Raw genomic sequence first — 20,091 nt, forward strand, 5'->3', positions numbered from 1 at the left:
GCTGTGACTCAGATCACTTCTGTGGCACGGGTTAGACCCCTGACCTGGGAACTTTGCTGTGAGTGTGCCCCCCCAAAAAAATACAATAGATCATTTTTCTCTCATATTTCGTACAAGTGCTCCCGTATCAGCTACACAGAATCCTTTCTAATTAGCAACTCAACGAAACGTATTGACTACTTCGATTTTCACTCTAAATTAGCCGCTAATATTTTCTCAGTTACTCTTATTATTTATGATTTAGATAAGCTAGTCTCTCGCTCTCTTTTTTCCTTTTCATATGCATTCGAGGCATACGGAAGTCCCCAGGCCAGGGGTTGAATCTAAGCTGCAACTGCAACCTATGCCACAACTGCATCAACACTGGATCCTTAACCCACCACAGCAGGAACTCCTAGTCTCTCCTTTCATGTGTGAGAAAAAGTAGTCTAACCTCACGTCGGCCCATGTCAAAGCAGAGAAAAGTCTGAGCTTTGCCATCAAGACTGCTACCTGGGGGAGTGCCCGTTATGGCTCAGTGGGTTAAGAACCCCACATAGTGTCCATGAAGATGCAGGTTCAGTTCCTGGCCTTGTTCAGTGGGGTAAAGATCTGGCATTGCCACAGCTGTGGCATAGGTCACAGATGTGGCTTGGATCCTGCCTTGCTGTGGCTGTGGTGTAGGCTGGTAGCTGCAGCTGTGATCCAGCCCTAGCCCGGGAACTTCCATATGCCGTGAGTGTGGCCATAAAAAGAAAAAAAAAAAAGACTTCTACCTGGAACCATTTGAAAAACTGCTTTCAGTTGCAGCCCAGGCTCTAGGACGATGACGGTAGGATCTTAGCAGTGTAATTTCCTTAAGCCTTGGTTGCCTCATCTTAAAATTGGGGACAATTATTCCTACTCGTTGGGGCAGTGGCAATACTCGGAGGTGTCAAACACCTCCTGTGGTGCCTGGCACATACATGGTGGGTGCTCAGTACGTGGAAATGGAGTTTATTGCTAACCTCGGGACGTAATAAGATTAATGCAGAATGTGATGACATCAACGCGGTGGGCGCTGGAAAACCTGCTTAGTCCAGTAATGATCAAAAGGCCTTTAGCCAAGCATCTGTACTGTTACTTATAAGATCATTTTAATCTGAGTTCCTAAAAAATTGTTTTTCTGTTTCCGTGGTTGTTTTTAATCTCTCTAGTTGGACGTTACCCACTCTGGCCCCTCAGCTTGTGCGAGAAGCCCTTCTGGGCGCTCCAGCCCCTCGCTTCTTTCCATCATAGCCCTTCCCACACTGGCCCGTCTCCCCCCCGACCCATGGGTCAGAATGTGGACGCTGGCCGTGTGGATCCCGAGAAGCTCTGCATCACTGTTTTGCATGTTCCTGCTAGTAAGGAAACCGGGAGCTTGTCGTCTCGCCACGCAGGGTGCCCTTCGAACAGGAGGGGGGATGCCCCCCTGGGAGCCAGGCTGGCCTGGAGGTTGTCTGTGCAGCGGCGACCTCAAGCCTCACAGCGTGGCTCTGTCTCCCAGGTCGGGAACTACAAGAGGACCGTCAAGCGGATCGATGACGGCCACCGCCTGTGCAGCGACCTCATGAACTGCCTGCACGAGCGGGCGCGCATCGAGAAGGCGTACGCGCAGCAGCTCACCGAGTGGGCCCGGCGCTGGAGGCAGCTTGTGGACAAGGGTAAGGGGGCATCTCGGCAAATCATCGACCCTCTCCAAGCCAGTTTCCTCTTTGTCTGAAGTTCTGGGGGGCTGCGATTGGCCCCCAGCAGCACAGGGTGTGCGAGCTTTCCTCCCCTTTCCTGGGACACAGCATCCGAGTCCCCCGTGGCAGCCCTTGTCACCCAGAGGCCGTGCTGCGCCTGCCGAGCCAGCTTAGAACAGCTGCTTCGGGGCCCAGACTTGAGTAGGCGCCCATCCAGTCAAAGGCCTCGCTGCTCAGCACGGTGGCTTCTGACATTTCTGTTTGTAAGCCTGACCGTGTCGCAAGTCAGATAAGATTAGATCCAGCAGGCTTTCTGATTTTGAACTTAACAGGAATAACTACAGCTGGTGTGTGGTGCAGGTTTTGTCTCCCCTCCCTCCCTAGCAAAATACTCAGAAGAGTCTAGAGCTTAGTGACCGTGCTGCTCTGCATATGGATTCTCAGAATGCACTACCCAGCAGGAGAGGGGAAGCTTGATTGATTATGGCACCTCCTAGGACACAGATGGCTTAGTGGGGATTTCTCGGGGTGTGTTTTGGGGCAGGCTCTTCTACCATGACTGGCTGTCCTCAGAGGCGCCAGCCAGCAGACACCAGGCCAGGGCAGGGGGGCGTGCGGGCCAGGGCCTCCAGGCAGCCTGTCTTTCCCCTGACGCTGAAACAGGTTGTCTGTGGGGCTTAGCACAGTGCCTTGGTACAGCGTGGGTGCCAGGGAGTGGGGTGGCTAGGGATGGGTCAGCTCCTTCAGTAAACAGTAGCTGTTTTTTTATTTCCACCTGCCTGCATCCCCTCTCTCCAGATCCAGCAGTCAGCACTGTCCATTCTGTTTATTGAGAACTTGAGGTTGGTTCGTAAAGCACTCTGCCCGTCACTCTGTTGATCCCGCCACAAGACCTCGGCAGGACGGGAGCTGCTTGTTTTATAGACAAAAGGGATTAGAAGTTCAGAGGAGCTAACCCTCCACAATTATATTCATACACACGCACGCACCATGGTCCTCTCTGTGTTACCTGGCTCCAGCCGCCCTTGTCCCCTGCAGGCCCTGTCTTCCTGTTTCCACCCTCAGCCTCTGTTATAGCCCATCTCTCCCTGCATCACCTCGTGCCACACCACAGCATCCTCTCAACAAAAGGATAGGCCAGATGATGTTTTCTTCCTGAGAACAGTGAGTGAGGTGACCCAGGCACCCCACACCACTTTCTAGAGAGTCCTGTCCTCTCCTTCCTCCCCAGGACAGGGCTTCCGTTCTGCTACGGAGCTGTCCTTCATTCCGTAAGCAGTTCTCCGGGCCTGCTCTGAGGCGGGCCCTGCGTGGAGTGCGTGGGCCTCGTGGTCTGGTGGAGGGGCAGCCCCAGAGGGTGGGCGCAGGGCTCCCTGGCAGAGAGTCAGCTTGCTTCACGAGGCCTCCTCTACAGCCGGCCCTAGGCAAATCAAAACTTCCAGGATGAAGAGATCTGAGTTTTTAAAGAGCTCAGTGTCTTTACGAGAAGGAAACGTGTGAATCTCCCCGTTTCCCTTTAACAGAAGGACAGATCCAGCTTCAGTTCCCTCTTACTTTCTTCATCCCAGGAACTGAAAAAGGAACAGCACTGAGAGAAAAATGTCTAAGACAGCCGAAAGGAAGCCTCCCAGCCAGGCAGCCAGACTGCCGGCCTAAAGCCCCATCCTACAGCTGAGGGAGGCTAAGAGGAAGGAGCCCCAGCCCAGGGCCTGCCCGGGGCCCGCAGTGCCCAGTAACCCACCAGCTTCTCTCCCACGCCAGGGCCTCAGTACGGGACGGTGGAGAAGGCCTGGGTGGCCGTCATGTCCGAGGCGGAGAAGGTGAGCGAGCTGCACCTGGAGGTGAAGGCCTCGCTGATGAACGAGGATTTCGAGAAGATCAAGAACTGGCAGAAGGAGGCCTTTCACAAGCAGATGATGGGAGGCTTTAAGGAGACCAAAGAAGCCGAAGATGGCTTTCGGAAGGCGCAGAAGCCCTGGGCCAAGAAGCTGAAAGAGGTGCACCCTCCTGCAGCCCCTCCCCTGTCCCCACAGCCTGCTTCCCCCTGACCTGGGCTCCCTCCAGCAGTGCTCCCGCCAGAAAGGGCCGCCCCTCGGCCCAGAGCCGTGGTGGCCGATGTGTGTGTGCCCTCTGTCCATAATCCTCATCCCCCCTTTACAGTCCTGGAAACAGGATGAGAAACAGGCCCAGGGTGTAGCGCACAGAACCCGAGCTCTTTTATTTGTTTTTGCATAATGCCGTGTCATGAACCTTTTGGTCTGTCAAGAGTATTAAATCTACAGTTGCCAAGGTTATCTGAGATTAAACTATTATAGAATAGTGCTTCCGGAGTTCAGCAATTCAGCAAGCTTGCTAAAAGCCAGATTCCCAGGCCCACCTCTAGATATGGTGATTCAGTAGGTCAGAAGTGGGGCCTATTAATGCTTCGGTTTTGAGTTTTTTTGGCAGGGGGGACTGCGCACCCACAGCATATGGAAGTTCCTGGGCTAGGGATTGAATCCGAGCCACAGCTTCGACCTGTGCCACCACTGCAGCAATGCCAGATCCTTTAACCCACTGCGACTGGCCAGGGGTCAAACCTGTGCCTCCATAGCCACCTGAGCTGCTGCAGTTGGATCCTTAACCCACTGTGCCACAGTGGGAGCTCCCAAATGATCAGTTTTAATAATCTCCCAAGTGGTGCCCCACCCACTGGCCTAAGGACTGCATTTTCAAAAGCAGGGTTTTGGAAGAGCTGTTGGTAGCACTCAGAAACTAGAAATTGATATCCTAGCTCGTAACCACTATCAGCACTTTCCCCCAACCCTCGGAAATTGTCTGTTAGAGAGACTTAAAAGCCCCTTTGGACTGGTAAATAGGGTGATTTTTAAATATTCTTTCTCCTGTGGGTTTTCCTCTCAGATTTGCAATGATACCGATATGCATTTTTGTAGAAGTAGCAAATGGAAACCACCGAGTGTCACGCAGCCTTGGCTTGCTGGACGCTGTCATACCCACGCCCCAGCTCTCAGCACGTGCAGACCCCCAGCCTGCAGCCTGGCCCACCCCATTTCTCAGGGTAGACACGCCACTTCCTCCCCCACGCTGCCACTGGCTTCTCTCAGGAGCTCCCTGGTCCCTCCTCCTCAGCATCACCCTGTATCACCAGGTTGTAAGGAGGCTTTCCTTCCTTTCTCTGTGTCTTGGCGTTTGCCACTTCTCCTTTCTCTTCCTTCTTCTCTCTGGTCCTGTTCACAATGACACTGTCCCCCTCATGAGGCCGTGGCTACAGATTCATCTTTCTTTAGAATGAAATCTGTGACTTTGGCTCAAGTAAGAAGCGTCTATTAAATTACATATATGTGTGTATATCTGCATCTATGTATACATGTGTGTACATGTATATGTGTGTGTGTGTGTTAACTAGTCATTAAAAAACATGGAAGCATTCTTGCTGTGTCACAGGAGGTTAAGACTCTGACTCCAGTGGCTCAGGTCACAGCTGTGACTCCAATTCACTCGCTGGCCTGGGAACTTCCATATGCTGGGTTGTGGCCAAGAACACAAAAACAAAAACAAAAACAAAGCAGACACATGGAACGTGGCCTGTAACCCTGCCTCCCAGCGTTCCCCTCCCCTCGTGTTAGGTTTCCAGCTGTGCAGCAGGCTCTTTCTATCCCAGTCTTGCTCCATGTCCAGTCATTCTTCATAAGACTCCCCCAGCCCCCACCCTCCCCAGGGCACCTCCCTCTCTCCCTGCTGCAGCCTCCTCCTGGGCACTTAGCACCTTCTCGTTTGCTCTGTACTAACTAGTCTTGTAGTGCTAGACCGTAAGCTCTGCGAGAGCCAGGTTCTTTGTCTGGCGCCGTATCCCTGGTGCCCAGACAGAGCCTGACAGCGAAGCGGGCACTCTGTCAACACTTGCCAAATGAACTTCTCTGTTTTAACTGGTTGTAATTGTACTACACACACCGCTTTGTACCTGCTCTTCCCTCTCCTCTTGATGGCACAAGCACTTCCCAGCCTGTGCAACCTCTAGCGAAGATTTTGAACTTGAAGCGTGACGTGCAGGAACTCATTCTCCCCGTAGGTAGAAGCAGCCAAGAAAGCCTACCACGCAGCGTGCAAAGAGGAGAAGCTGGCAATATCTCGAGAAACCAATAGCAAAGCGGATCCATCCCTCAACCCCGAACAGCTGAAGAAATTGCAAGACAAAGTAGAAAAATGCAAGCAAGACGTCCTTAAGGTGAATCGTGCACTTGTTACTCGTTGAGAGCCCACCCCTCACCGTTCGCCTGCCTGGCACACGGCCAGCCTTTGTCGCCGCTTGGTCGGATGGGGGATGGATGGCGGCACCAACAAAACACCTTCCTGGCCTCCGGGTCACGGCTCACCCTACACAGCTGTTTGTGCCTGCCTCAGGGTGCTGGGCAGGCAGGGGCAGGCAGGGAGAGCCAGCACAGGACACGGAGCTGTGACTGTCAACAGTGGGGAGCTGAGGTGTGCGCTGGTCCAGAGGGTTGTGAGCACCACTTTGCCAATGGCCTTGAAAGCAGGCAGAGTAAGGAGCGTGGGCCACTGCTGCCAGGGAGCCACTGGAAGAAGGTTCAAGAGCCCGGGATCGGAGGGCAGGGGCGTGGAGGACCAGATGGTCTAGAAGGGAGCCTCCATGGAGGGGTGGAGGCTGGGAGAGTGCGCTGAGCAGCTGTGCCCTGTGACTGCAGGGAGCTCGAGGGCAGCGGAGCACTGAAGGCCCCAGAGAGGCGTGGGCAGAGGCTGTGGGAGCTCGGGCAGTGGGGGCAGGGCCTTCGGCCACGAAGAGCCAGCACAGCGTCCTGGAGCCCTGCTGTTTCTTCTCTGGATCAGTGAGAAGAACTGTCGGGGCTCCACAGGTGCAGGGTAGGGATTCTGCCTGCAAGGCTGAGTCCCAGGATTGAAACACAGACAGCATCTTGTAATTTGAATGTCCCCAGGAAGTGAGGGCCGACATGGGCAAGGGTCTGGCCTGTGTGCTCAGCTCCCGGCTTGACCCCCCGCCCCACCCACTCCTTTGCTCTGTTCTAAGGGCTGGGTGGCTGGAGGCTGCCCCAGTCAAGGACCTGCCCTGCTACAGGCTTCGCAGAGGAGAGTCCCAGCCTGGGTTTGGAGAGGAGATGAAATTAGAAAGGAGACATGCTGCAGGAGTAGGTCGTGATGCCAGAAGCGGGGCGTGGGAGCCCCGGTTGATGTGTTACTACCTGCCCACCCTTTCAGGCCTCAGATGAGCATTTCTGAGCCCCAGGGAATTAGATGCTGGCACCTGGCACCTCCCTTCTGTGGCTGAGAAAGTGACTGTCCAAGAGTTTCAATCCAAGCCACCTAATGATGTGCGGGTGGGAAGGCCCGTGCCCTCTCGGCTGCTCCTCACGGCTGCGTCTTCACGTAATAAGAGAGGGTGGAGGAGGGCGCCTCATGGCTCAGAGCCACGTCAGGCTCCCTCAGGAGCAGCCCCCACGGGAGCAGCCCCCACAGGCAGCCCAGGTGCCTCCCCCACCGTGGGACCAGGTGAGGAACCTGGGGCTACCTGCTGAATAGGGAGGGCCCCTGTGCTCAAGGAACACAGGCCTGCGGGGACTCTAGGGGCTGCCTTTGACATGTACCCAGGGACCTGGGTGCCCAGGAAGGTGCCTCTGTGTGTGTGTGTGGGGGGGGGGGGGGGAGAGGGAGAGAGAGAGGGAGGGAGAGGGAGGGAGGGAGGGAGGGAGGGGGAGAGAGGGAGAGAGAGAGGTGCATGCCTTTCCTGTTTTGCAATCACCCAGCACAGACCCCCACCAAATTGATGCGTTGGCAGAACAAACCCAGGAACTGAGGTCAGACTAAGGCACCTGTCAGGATGACCTCGGCACTTGGTCAAGGGCTCTGTCCTGGCTCCCTCCCTGCCTCAGTGACCTTGGGGAACAGTGGTCCTTGTAGGCCGCGAGCTGGCCTGGAGAAGAGGGCAGTTCCTCCCACCCCCCTTCTTGAAGCAGTTCCTTAAACCAGCGCTCCCTGGCTGCACACATCCTTCTGTCTGCCCCTGGCCAGGCGGTGCCCCCGTCTTGCGGTGTCCTTCGGAAAGGAACCTCTCACGTCCATTGCTAAATATCAGGGTCCATGTGAGGGTGATTCACTTCGCCCTGTGAATCTTTGTTGGGAACTTTATATGTGCTTGGTGCTTGCAATTCCCCAAGGACAGTGACCTCGCTCTCTAGCGGCCTGCGCGGGGCAGGGCTGCTCGTGGGCGCAGGGCGGGTGGAGCAGCCTGCCGCCTCCCACGAGGGCTCCGGGGCGGCCACTGTGTGTGAAGGGGTCCCAAGAAGTGGTTGCTCGGTGTCTCTCTGATGGAACCACTGGTGTTCAGACCCATGGTGGCGCGTCTCGGGGGCCTCTGAGCCATGCTCCTGCCCAGGCCTGGAGCGTGTAGGCTGGCACTTGGTGGTGATGAGCAACCGGAGCGGCAGTGGAGCTCTGTCCCTGCTGGGGAGGCCCAGGCTCTGTCAGGGCTGGCCTTTTTCTGGGCTCACACAGGACCCAAGCCCAGGCGAAGCAGGAGGCTTACAAGCAGAACAAGGAAGCACTTGTACTAGGAGAGGGTGAGGGCAGCAGTGGCGGCTTGGGGAAGGCTTCAAGAAGAGGGTCTCTTCAGAGCATAAAGGGGAGTCTTCCGGAGCATGAGGGAGAGAAGGGCCATGGGAGCAGGGAAGTGCCGAGTAGACCTGGAATCCCGAGTGGGGCAGAGAAGCTGCTCTAATGGGGCAGGGCTGGGCCCGAGGCCTGGGCGTGGTCTTGAAGGCAGGGGGTCCTGCAGCAGCTCAGGGAAGGCGCTTCCTTCCTCAGAAGAACCCCCATCCTCGGTGGCCAGCCCACCCGCCCACAGTCACTTCCCTTTTCAGGGTCTTGCTAGAGGGAAGGGCTTGTGATAAATGGGCCGCCCCAGCCCTCACTTTACCCAAAGAGACTACTGTCACTCTGATGGTCCCATCAACTGTTGAACCCACGTGGCCACCAGTTGGCCCAGCACTGCCAGGGGAGGGGGCAGGGAAGGCTGTGTGGGGTTACTGACCCCAGGCACGTCCTTGTGACGTCAATGTGCCAACTTCAGCCATGACTCTTAGGCTACAGTCTTGTCACATTGTCCCTTGGCAGCCTCGAAAATAGGCCACACCTATTTGAATGTTTTCTTTCCGAGGCCATCTGGGGAAGAGCAGCTCTGTCGGGGGTGTGGTGGGCTGGAGGGAAGGGGCCAGGACTTTTGCAGGGCCTTGGTGCAGCCTGCGGTCGAGGGCTGTGCAGTAGAGCACTCCGTTTTCTGAGAAGGAAAGTGAGGCTACGCAAGAATGGGAGGCACAGGCTTGGTGCAGGTCTGTCTGGCGCCCAGAGCCCTGTGATCTTGCATCTAAGGTAACTTTTGAGCCACTGCTGCTACAGGCGAGATCTGAGGTCCAGGGGTGACCCAGCACAGCCATTGCCCATGGGAGAAAGGACACCGATGTGTAACACAGACAGGGGACAGTGTGGCAGTGCTGCTTGAGGCCACACACATTGGGCTCCAAGTGACCACCCCTGCCCCAGAGGCTACCTGTTTGCATCTTACTCCAGCTGAGAGGCCTGACAGGTGCCAGGAGTGAGATTTGCATTTCAGGAGTGGAGGGGCTGGGACTTGAACCTGAATGCTGTTGGACTCCGGAGCTTGTGCTTTTGGGGTTTTGGAGTCTGGAGGGCATGCTGAGAAGCTTGGCCCAGGGATGCTGTCGGTGGTGCAGAGGGCATCCAGGATGAGCCTGGCAGGCCTGGGGGCGGGGGTGGGGGGTCTGTTTCCCAAGGATTTCCACAGGCCCTTCAGGAGCACAGGTGGGGTGTGAGGTGGGCCTCTGGGCAGGAACTTAGGGGTACAAAGGAAATAGGTGGGGTGTTTCTTGGATATGGGGTCACCCAAAGTGGCAGGCTTCTTCGTATTGTCACCTGAGAAGCAGTCTGGATGCTGATGGATTCACAAGTGGTGGAGAGAGCCAAGGCTGAGTGAGGGGCACGGCGGTGCAGAGCCAGGCGTGCTCGCTCAGTCAGGGGGACCGGGCCGCGTGGGAATCCGCCTTCATGTCCTGTCCCTGGGCTTCCTCGTAGACCAAAGAGAAGTACGAGAAGTCTCTGAAGGAGCTGAGCCAGGGCACACCGCAGTACATGGAGAGCATGGAGCAGGTGTTTGAGCAGTGCCAGCAGTTCGAGGAGAAGCGCCTGCACTTCTTCCGGGAAGTCCTGCTGGAGGTTCAGAAGCACCTAGACCTGTCAAATGTGGCCGCGTAAGTGTCCTTTAGGGGACAGGTACATCACGGTGAAGTCAGTGGGCAGTTGCTAGACTTGGGATGGCAGGGCTTTCAGAAGCTGTGGAGTTCTCCTGTCCAGGGAGGGGCCTTCGGCGCACCTGTCTGAGGCCGTGCGGTGTCCTGCTGCCTAGAGTAGCTGCTTGCCGGCCCAAGTTGGGGGCCTCCTGCCACGCGCTGCCAGCTCCGGGCGCGGTTCTCTGTGTCCGGGCAGGAAGAGGGGGCTGCCACGGCCGCATGTGCGAACTCAACCCAAGAGCAGGTCCCATGGTCCCGGGCACTGCCCTGACCTTGAGGAAGTTTAGGCGGTCCTTTCCGTCCAGAGCCGCTGGCTGCCAGCTTGTTCCCTGACTTCCCGGTCGGTCTGGGTCTGGGGCAGCGCAGACCCAGGGAAATTCAGTCCTAACTGGAGACTCGGAGGCTGTGGGGGGTACTTCGTCCACACTTCCTCGCCTTTGGCCTCATGACACCTTCGTCAGGGCAGAGGTCCAGGCTGACCCTGGACCTGGACTCCTGTCATTCCTATGGCCAGAGCCACTTAGAAATGACTCACAAGTCCAAGCTTGTCATTCATAGGAAATTACGTGCCGTTTGTCTCTTTCTAGTATTAAAAAAAAAAATCAAAAGTGACAATTACTATATAGCTACACTGTTACCAATTAATAATCTTGCTGAGTATGTGTAAAGCAGGCAGCATAACCCCCTCTCACTGGCAGGCACCTGAGGCCAGGCCCAGGTAAGTCCCTGGCCCGGGCCTGCACTGCTGGCGGGGGCGGGGCTGCCAGGTCTCTTGTGTGCAGCGTCTCTCCTGTCATGCGTGTGCCTGTCCTTGGTGGACGGACCTGGCCTCGCTTAGTTTCCCACGCTGCCCTGTGGAGTCGATGGACCCTCGGGCCGCCGAAACAAAACACCCATACCCAGGCAGCCTAAAACAACTCTTGCGATTCTGAAACCCAGGAGTTGGGCCTCGCTCCTCTGAGGGCTCTGCTCTAGGGGAGGAGCCTTTGCTTGGTGTCAGTCTCCTCAGCCTTGACCTGTAGACGCATCACGCCAGTCCTGTGATGGTCTTTCCTCTGTCTCTGTGCCCACGTTTCCCCCCTTTTTATAAAAAGATAGTCTTTGATTTATAGACGACCTCTGTAAAGACCCTATTTCCAGGAGTTCCTGTCGTGGCGCAGTGGTTAACTGGACTAGGAACCATGAGGTTGCAGGTTCGATCCCTGGCCTTGCTCAGTGGGTTAAGGATCCAGCATTGCCGTGAGCTGTAGTGTAGGTTGCAGATGCGGCTCGGATCCTGCGTTGCTGTGGCTCTGGTGTAGGCTGGCGGCTACAGCTCCAATTAGACCCCTAGCCTGGGAACCTCCATATGCTGTTGGAGTGGCCCTAGAAAAGGCAAAAAGACAAAAAAAAAAAAAAAAAGACCCTATTTCCAAATAAGGTCACATTCTGAGGTCCCGGGGGCTAGGGCTTCAGCAGATCACTTTGGAGAACACAGTTCAACCCAGAACAGGTGGCGTTATGCCCCCTTGACAGAGGAGGACATCAAGGCCCGAGAGGGTAAATGCCTTGTCAGACACACAAACTAGTAGTGAAAACCCCAGGTCCCCGTGGTATATACACCTGCCTGACCTGGTGGGCTTCCCAGGAAGGCGGCTGCGCTGGCAGCTGGACAGGAGCGCCCCCTGGTGGCCGGTGGGGTCTGCAGCCAGCCAGCACTGACCAAGCTTCCTTTACCGTCTTCGCACCTGAGTGTAAACCTGCCAGATTCTTTGAAGGGATGAGGGGAGCTTTCCTGACACTCAGTCCTGGACCTGATTGAAAGGGACCATGCAGGTTGGTGGCCCACATGCGCCTTTTGTATTATCTGACACAGAGCAAAGCCAGGTTGGTGCCACCTCGTTTGATTTAAAGCTGATTTGTCAAAAGCTGAAGCTGTAGCTTCCGCGCCAAGGTTGTCTGTCCCCATCTGTGCGTGACAGATGATCAGCCAGCTGAGCCAGGGCAGGTGACTGATCTGCACTGTGAGGTTGACTCTAGCGCAGCCGCAGATGGTGGTGTCAGCTGTGGGCAGGCCCTGGGCAAGGCTGAAGGGTGGCTTTCCCTTCCTTCCAGAAGAATCATGCTTATCTCTCTGATTTAGCTACAAAAACATTTACCATGACCTGGAGCAGAGCATCAAAGCTGCCGACGCGGTGGAGGACCTGAGGTGGTTCAGAGCCAACCATGGGCCAGGCATGTCCATGAACTGGCCGCAGTTCGAGGTAAGAGGAGGCTGCCCCTGTGGCCTGTTGGCCTGGGCAGGCCCTTGGCCCACAGGGTTGAGCTACACGCCGCCTTTCTCCTGCTGACTCAGCGCCGGCCTGTGCCCTGTTTAGAGGCAGCCTTTACACACGGCTGCCCCTAGAAACCAAGAGGATGTTTAATGTTCTGGGGGCTTGGGGCGCCACCAGAGAGCCTCCTGAATCTCTGGTAAAAGCGCAGCTGTGTCTGTTGCCACTGAGAAGGCCGACAGTCACGTGCTGACCACGGTGCTCCCTCGCAGTGAGTCCTGGGAGCTGCAGGACATGCAGGACCCCTGGTTCCCTGCTGAGCCCTGCAGGGTGGCCAGGAAAGGAGTGGCCGCAGTGCCCACGATGGAAGGGGAGCATGGCCGCCGCGTGTAGCTGTTCTTACCCTTCACATGAGGGTCCTTTCCTTATTTGCTTGTATAAATTCAGCCAACTTCGGTGTAGAATTAACTTTCCTCTTTTCCCCTTGGCATGGGTGTGGGCCATCAGATATCTCTACAAGGAAAATTCAAGGGCCTGGGGAATCTCAAGACGCTCCCAGCCCTAGAATTGGGTCCCCAGGTCCCACCCGGCCTCCTGACAGTAGCAGAGAAGGCAGTGGCCACAAGTCCTGCCACAAGTCCTCTGAGGGGATGGACTCTGCCTGCCTTGCGGTGAAGCAGGGGCCGGGAGGGCCCATAGGGCCACAGCTGCTGCCTCCCCAAGGAGGTGCCCGAGGCCACCCCCTCTGCTTTGGGCTCAGACCACGTGGCCTCCCCTGGCTGAGCCAGGGCCCAGGCTGCACTTAGGCCCGACTTCACCACTTAGCAGCTGTGGGATGCTCAGCAAGTCCTTGACCTTTTGTGAGACTCGGTTTTCCCGTGTGTGAAACGGGGACAACCAGAGCACCATCTTGGTGGCTGGGGGACTCAGTGACTTGGTACATACTGGGTATTGCCCCAGGCCCACCACACAGAAGCCTGCTTGGCCCCATCTTAGCCTGTAGTTTTGTCACTCCTCATACCTCTGCCTCTCCTGTCTGGAGTTTCTCAAGAAAGCTTCTCCAAGTGATGGGGTCCCTGCACCTGAGCACCGCCCCCTCCCCACCCAACCCCACCCCCTGCACCGTCTTTAGGACATCTGCTTCCAACAGGGGCCACAAGCAGGCTGTGCCCCTTCATGGAGGCCCTGGGCCAAAGCAGAGGCCCGGGCCGTAGCAGGTGGAAGTGGACCTACAGGAGAAAGCACACGGCTCAGCCTCTCCTCCCCCGGTGACAGCACACGGGGTGGAAGCGAGCCGGTGATGCATCCTGTGTGCACAGCCGATTCCCCAGCCTGCGGGGCCTGTCTGCTGCTCTCAGGAGCAGCTCAGGGAACCCTGTGCTCTGTACCCCCGGCCGCCCCCTGGTCACTTAGGGTTGTTCATCCCTACTTGGAGAGCAGATGGTCTGGAAGGGAGGACTTGGCAGGCAGTCTCCCTGGGGTGGGTACCTGGCCAGAGCCCGTGGTGGCCTTTCTCTCTGTGGGTCCCACGGGCCAGGAACCCATGCATGCATGTGACACACGCTGGCAGTTCCGACAGGGTCATGCACGACTTTCTCTAATGAAATCATTTGTTTTTATTTTGCATGCCGCAAGGACGAAGTAAGTTCCTATTTTATGGCTAACTTATTGAATTCCCAGCCTCCTGCAGTGTGTGTTCAGCCCGTGTGGCTCATTGTGTGGTGTCCCCAGCCTGGCTCTGGCAGCATTTGCTGTTTAAAGAACTGCGGCTGCAGTGTAGCCCAGCTGGTTTTTGGTCCAAGTTAATGGTCCCTTCACAGCGAGCCCATCCCGTCAGGGCAGATTTATACTCAGAAGGTCACCATGGGGACTCTGAAGTTCAATTGAGTGCACAGTAAACTTATTTCAGTTAAGAAAATAATTAACAAGTAGGTGACCTAAGTCTGGAGTCAGGGGCCCAGTCTGCCACAGCTCTGTGTGGACAAGTCATATTTCCTTTCAGTTTCCTCATCTGACACTTTGGTAGGTTAGACCTGATATTTCTAAGGTGGCTTCTAGCTTTGAAATTCCTTAACTACATGTGAGCAGAGCTGTGGGCTCCATCGCCCCAAATGTAAATCCTGTTCAAGTTGATGGGAACGGATGGAAGGGGCGCCTGGGCTGGGAGAGGAGTCGTTAAATGTGTGCCCACAAGGGCTCTCCTGGAAACGAAGGCCCTCCCAGGGGTCCCGTGCTTTCAGTGCAGTGGATAGGAGCCTGCTCACGCGCTGCAAAGTGGTGAGCCCTGGCTTTGCAGGAGGGCGTCCTGGGCAGCCGGGGGCCAGAGCAGCGCTGCTCCTCGGAGCTGAGCTGTCGCCCCAGCAGCAACGCCGGCCCCTGACTTTGGTTGCACCCAGGGCCTGGTTCCCACACTGCAGGCTGGCTCAGGCCCCGCACCCAGCTCCCTCACCCTGCTAGGGAGCGCACAGCTCAGGGCCTGGACGGGAGGTTCCTGAGCCCTGAAAGCCACGCCCTCAGAGGCTAGGTGTGAAACCCTCGAGGAGACCTGATGGGGCCACGGCCTGCTGGCCTCAGGGGCCGGAGGCTGAGTGCCCTGGGGGCAGGGGCGGGATGGAGAGGCTCCCCGGGCCTGGCACGCAAGAGCTCTGCCTGTTGGTCCAGGTGTTCTCGTCATCATCCGTCCCTGGTGCCAACCTCCAGGCCCCCTCAGGAGTCCCCTCCTCGCACAGTGAGGAGGGGTCAGTGGTGGGTGTCAGGAGCCTGAGGTCTGCGGGAAATAACGGGGAGCAGAGGCAGCGAGGCTAGCGGTCACTAACTGTGCAGGATGGACCACCGGCTCCCTGGCTGGGGTTTTAGACGGAGGCGGCTGCAAACAAATGAACTTCCTGCTTTCTGTCCCTCGGTACCTTTGCCAGGAGTGGTCCGCAGACCTTAACCGAACTCTCAGCCGGAGAGAGAAGAAGAAGACCGCCGATGGTGTCACGCTGACCGGCATCAACCAGACGGGCGACCAGGCTCTGCAGAACAAGCCCAGCAGGTGGGCAGTGGGGCAGCCTACGTCCTCTGCAGAGCTGGGGTGCCCCACCTGGGACACCAGGAGACTCCCCCCTGGGGCCTTGCAGGGAACCCCAGGGCATCTTCCCACACAGCCTGGGTGCCCGAGCTCTGCCAGGCAGTGGCCCAGGGGCGTCTCTGGGGAGAACGATCAGTCCACCTGGTGCCGGAACTGCAGACAGATCCAGAGGGGGAGCCTTTGCCACAAACATGCTTTAGGCCCTGAACGAGGGCAGGATCTGATGTCAGGTGTGGTCCCTGCATGTCCCCAGTGATGCACGCGGCCAGGGGAGGTCACTCTGGGTGCTGTCCTTCGGGTGGTTTCAGGTGTCCCGGCCGGGTTTGTACTTACTTCCGCTGGTGTGGATTCAGGGGTGGGACAAGTGTCCCCTCTTCCACTCAGCTCCTGGCTGAGAACGCTGGTGACTTCTGACCCACTCTTGGCTAAAACTGAGCCTGGATCAAAGAGGTGGCACTGAGGTCATTAGAGCCCCGTGGGAAGCATGTGTTAGAGGCGGCCTCAGAGGTCCAGCAGCGAAGCACGGTTGCCCTCTGCAGAGCTGAGGCTGCCTCCTGCCACGTGGCAGGATAACACATCTCAGGCTTGCGGCTTCCTGGGAAGGGTCAGCGGTCAGGACACGTTCTGGAAGCCTTTCTGTACCCCTGGGCTGCTGACATGGCTGGTTGTCATTCGGCTGCTGTGCCACTGGCTGGGCAGGTGGGCTTGGTTAAGTGACTAGAGCGGTGGGCACCGTGCTGGGGGTCAGGCCAGCACCTGTGTGACCAAGGGCGGGGGTGGGGAGGTCACCAGCTCGGCTGCCCAGCCCCAACCTCCTGTCAGAAAGCAGCTGGAGAAAGGAGGGGTGAGGAGGGCCTGGTGGCCTCAGATACGTGGCCCAGATGGTGGGGGCAGCAAGCAGCTTAGGCCCAGGGCCCCTTGCCAGGCCTGAAACCCATGAGGCAGTTGCTGCCACTTGGGGTCACTCTGGTGGCATTTGAGGCATTGCCTCGCCTCCCCTTCCCCGCTCTGACGCAGCCATGCACCCAGCACTTTGTGTGCCTGCTCCGTGCTGCCTTGGCTCAGAGGTGGAGGTGGTGCTGGCCCGGGGAGCCCTGCCCGGTGCTTGGTGTTCCAGGCCATCAGCTCAGAGGCCCACAGTGGGGTCCCCAGGCTCTCGGGGCCTGTCTTATGTCCTTAGCACCTGTAGTCACTGCATGTCGCTGCCCGTGGGTCTCAGCCCTCAGGCCAGGCTGAGGTCAAATTTCCTCGTCCCTCTGGGCCTGGCACAGAGTGGGCAGTTGATTAGTTGAGCAGATGGGTTTTCTCTGGAACATAGGAGGGCTTCCTTCTTTCTTCCAAGAAAGGGCTATTCAGAAGCTCTGGTTCTGATTCGGGCAGTTGCAGACCCAGAAGAGGCAGGGTGGAGGCTGCTGGCCGCTTCTGTAGTCAGAAGGAGAGGGTGCGCTGTGCTGGGGTCTGGGTCACTCCCGGAGCCTCCCTGCCGTTGCCCTCCCCCCGCCGTCCTGCCGGTCTGCTCTCGGCAGCGGGGACGAGGCCAGGCGGGGAGAACCGTGGACAGAAGCCCGGGCCCAGAAGCACTGGTGCCCCAGCAGTAACCTGTCCCCACCCCGGGCTCCTTGGGTGTAGACACAAGGAGGAACCTTGGAAATCTTGTTCTCTCTTAGACGCTGTAAGTGTGTTTAACAGTCGTGCTGAGCGCTTTGCTAAAGCCATCCTTCTGCTCAGACAACATGTTTCTCCCGTTTGATGGGGAGCCGATTCGTCCCTTCAGACCCTGGCCCTGTGATCCTGCAGCTGGGAGCGCCAGGACGGGCCCGCCGAGCTGGGGTCCCCTGAAAGCTCTCTCTCTCCCCGTAGTGACCTTAGTGTCCCGGGCAACCCCGCACGGTCAGCGCAGTCACTGTCCAGCTACAACCCCTTCGAGGACGAGGACGACACGGGGAGCACCGTCAGTGAGAAGGAGGACGTTAAGGCCAAAAAGTTGGTGAACGACCGTTTCCCTCTGGTTCCCACCTCGCTCGCCCTCTGTCTCTCCTCTCTCTGTCCAGGGTCTCCCCCTCGGCACGCAAAGCAATGCATGAGGCCTGCAGAGGTGGCCCGGCTGCCCGCGGCTGGACTCCCGCCTGCTCCAGCTCTCGGGGAGGGGGCGCCAGTTAACGGTCTGTGGTTGCTTTTCCTCCGCCCTGTGTTCGCCCTGGTCACGGCCCTGGCACACCAGCGCGGCAAGACAGGCCTGCGGGCCGGGAGCCTGACCACGCAGAGTGGCTGCGGAAGGAGTCCCAGCGCAGCCCCAGGCTCCTGCGGCCTCCCCGCCGGGGACTGAGGCTACAGGCAGGGCCTCTGCCGGCCCCGTGCTCAGGGCCCGCGTGTCAACCCTTTCTTGCAGTGTGAGCAGCTACGAGAAGACCCAGAGCTACCCCACGGACTGGTCAGACGATGAGTCCAACAACCCGTTCTCCTCCACCGACGCCAATGGGGACTCAAATCCGTTTGACGAGGACGCCACCTCGGGGACAGAAGTGCGGGTCCGGGCCCTTTACGACTACGAAGGGCAGGAGCACGATGAGCTGAGCTTCAAGGCCGGTGGGTGGGCTCCCCGGCTGGCATCTGGGGCACTGACTTCCACCCTGCAGGGGAGGCTGCTTGTATTCGGTCTGCTACAGTTCGCGCTGCTTTTGTGGCTTGTGGCTCCGCCCCCCACCCATTTCAAAAGTAGCAGATGTTCAGCCCCACAGCTTAGCAGACAGCGCGGCACCCACGTGCCTTTGCCCAGGACGCCGCCCCAGCAGGGCTGAGGGCCGCGCACGGGAAGTGCTGCGCGCCAGGCCACCCAGCCCCAGAAAAGCGTGTGGCGTGCCCTGGCCTGCAGAGCCTCATCTCAGGGCAGCACCTTCCACACTCCACCCTCAGCCACGTGGTGTGCACGCCTACCACCAACACACCTGTGTTGCCAGTAGCTGAAACCCTGGGTTTGCGGAATAGTCTGGATCTGGATTTATGTGAGCTCTGCGTGTGGGGATTTTCTTTTTTCTTTTTTCTTTTTTTTTTCAATGCTGGTTGCTATTCCCCAGAGTGGTTGCAGCCCTCTGTTTGAAAAGCACTCTCATGGAGCCCGTCCAGAGAGGCTTGATCAGCCTGGTGCCATGTGGGCCCAAGGGGAGCCAAGTTCTTCCCTTCTTGCCCTGCCCTCGTCAGAGTCACCCCAGATCCAGCGTCCACCCCTCCAGGGCTGGGTGGTGCTGGGCCGGGACTCAGCCAGCACGGGCTGAAGTGTGCCCTCCGCTCTCCATCTCTGGGACCCACCCCCCACGTCCCACCCCCACCCCAGCTGGGGCTGTGTTTGAAGGCCACCTTCTCCCCACACTCAGGCCAGCCAGCTGTCCCCAGACCCTCCACCCCAGGCTTGGTCATCATCGGGCGCCTCTGGCTGGTGGCAGAAAGTTCTTACGTGGCTCTGAACACCTTTGTTGAGTTTTCCAGCATCTTTAGTTGGGGTTGTTTCCCTCCTACTTTGTTTGTTGATTGATTTTTTAATTTCTCATTCTTTCTAAGTCTTCTGTTGGGTTTATCAGCAGTTTTTTATTTTTTTTAATGTTTTATTATGGTATGATTTGTTCTGTGGATTTCTGCTGTACAGCAAAGTGACCCAGCCATCCATCTATACACACTCTCTTTCTCACATTATCCTCCGTCACGTTCCGTCACGGGCGACTGGACACAGTTCCCTGTGCTGTACAGCAGGATGTCAGCAGTTTTCAGATTTAAAACGTTTACTTCTGCTCTCAGTGGGTCATCAGAAGCAAACTGAAATGAATGCTTCTAATCACCAGTTTTCATTTTTATGCCTCAGAAGGTTCCTGCTGGTTTGGTCTCTTTTCTGTGTTACTTTCTTCCCCCGATGTGACCTCCCCCGCCCCGCACCCCAGCCCATGTGCGGCCTCCTTCTGTCTTTTGCTCTGGCCGCTCTCTGCTTCTGGGCCTTTGGAGGCGGCGCAGTCTTCACGTGGTGCACCTGTCACCTCTCCACCGTCTGGGAGCCTTGCCATGCGAGGGCTGGATGCGATAAATGCCAGTTGTCATTGTCGGCCTGCTGGGGGCAGGTGGGGGAGACAATGGGCTGTTACTGCAGCCCCCGCACCCGCTCCTGGTGTTGCCCAGTCAGACCTGCACGAGCCTTGGTGCTGACAGAGGGGCCCGGTACCCACGGGTGGGGGGCAGGGGAGACGCAGCTGGGCGTCTCTCACGTGGGCATAACACCACTCACACTTGCCAAGTGCTCGTTACGTGCCTGGCAGTGTACCAGGGCCCTTTCGTGTATGGCACTTAGTCTTCCCAGCGCCCCTGGCCCACAGATGAAGAACTCGGGCAGGGCCTTCGCCAGGTCTCCTGGCGCAGGAGCAGCGGCAGCCCCGGGTGTTGGCCCTGCAGGCATCGGGATCAGTACTGCTGCTGCACAAGACAGAGAGTCAGGGAGATGTTGCGACGTACGTCAGAATTGCCCGAGGGAGAAAAAGCAGTTGAGCCTGAAAAATGGACCAAAATGCCAATAAGAAATACAGGGCTGCAAACTGAACAATAAAGACAACAGCTCAGGCGGCTCGTCTCCACCGTCTCCCACAGCCGTCTCCGCAGGGAGGTCGTGGCCAGAGCAGCCAGCGGCTCCTTCCCGTCCCCTGGCTCTGGGCTGCTCTGTGCGCCCTGAACAGGAGAACGGCAGGCCTACACCGTCCTCCAGCTCAGCC

General features: G+C 57.6%; 1 protein-coding gene across 10 annotated transcripts in view; it reads left to right on the plus strand.

Moving 5' to 3' along the window:
* The window catches only part of PACSIN2 (protein kinase C and casein kinase substrate in neurons 2), a 131,798-nt gene that overhangs the window by 109,250 nt on the left and 2,457 nt on the right, over positions 1-20,091 (plus strand). For 5 of the 10 annotated variants that reach the window (XR_002343859.1, XR_002343861.1, XR_002343860.1 and 2 more), the window contains 7 exons: positions 1,508-1,664; positions 3,450-3,685; positions 5,758-5,913; positions 9,807-9,982; positions 12,144-12,264; positions 15,189-15,310; positions 17,207-17,932. Coding sequence is in view for 5 of the 10 variants with exons in the window: in XM_021091420.1 (XP_020947079.1) it covers positions 1,508-1,664; positions 3,450-3,685; positions 5,758-5,913; positions 9,807-9,982; positions 12,144-12,264; positions 15,189-15,310; positions 17,207-17,329; positions 17,736-17,932 (1,288 nt within the window). In the remaining 5 variants the exon portion in view is untranslated. The remainder of the gene's footprint in view (positions 1-1,507; positions 1,665-3,449; positions 3,686-5,757; positions 5,914-9,806; positions 9,983-12,143; positions 12,265-15,188; positions 15,311-17,206; positions 17,933-20,091) is intronic. The other 5 variants (XM_021091420.1, XM_021091421.1, XM_021091422.1 and 2 more) reach the window with 2 other exon arrangements.

The sequence above is a fragment of the Sus scrofa genome, chromosome 5 (assembly GCF_000003025.6).
Source record: "Sus scrofa isolate TJ Tabasco breed Duroc chromosome 5, Sscrofa11.1, whole genome shotgun sequence".
Classification (NCBI taxonomy): domain Eukaryota; kingdom Metazoa; phylum Chordata; class Mammalia; order Artiodactyla; family Suidae; genus Sus; species Sus scrofa.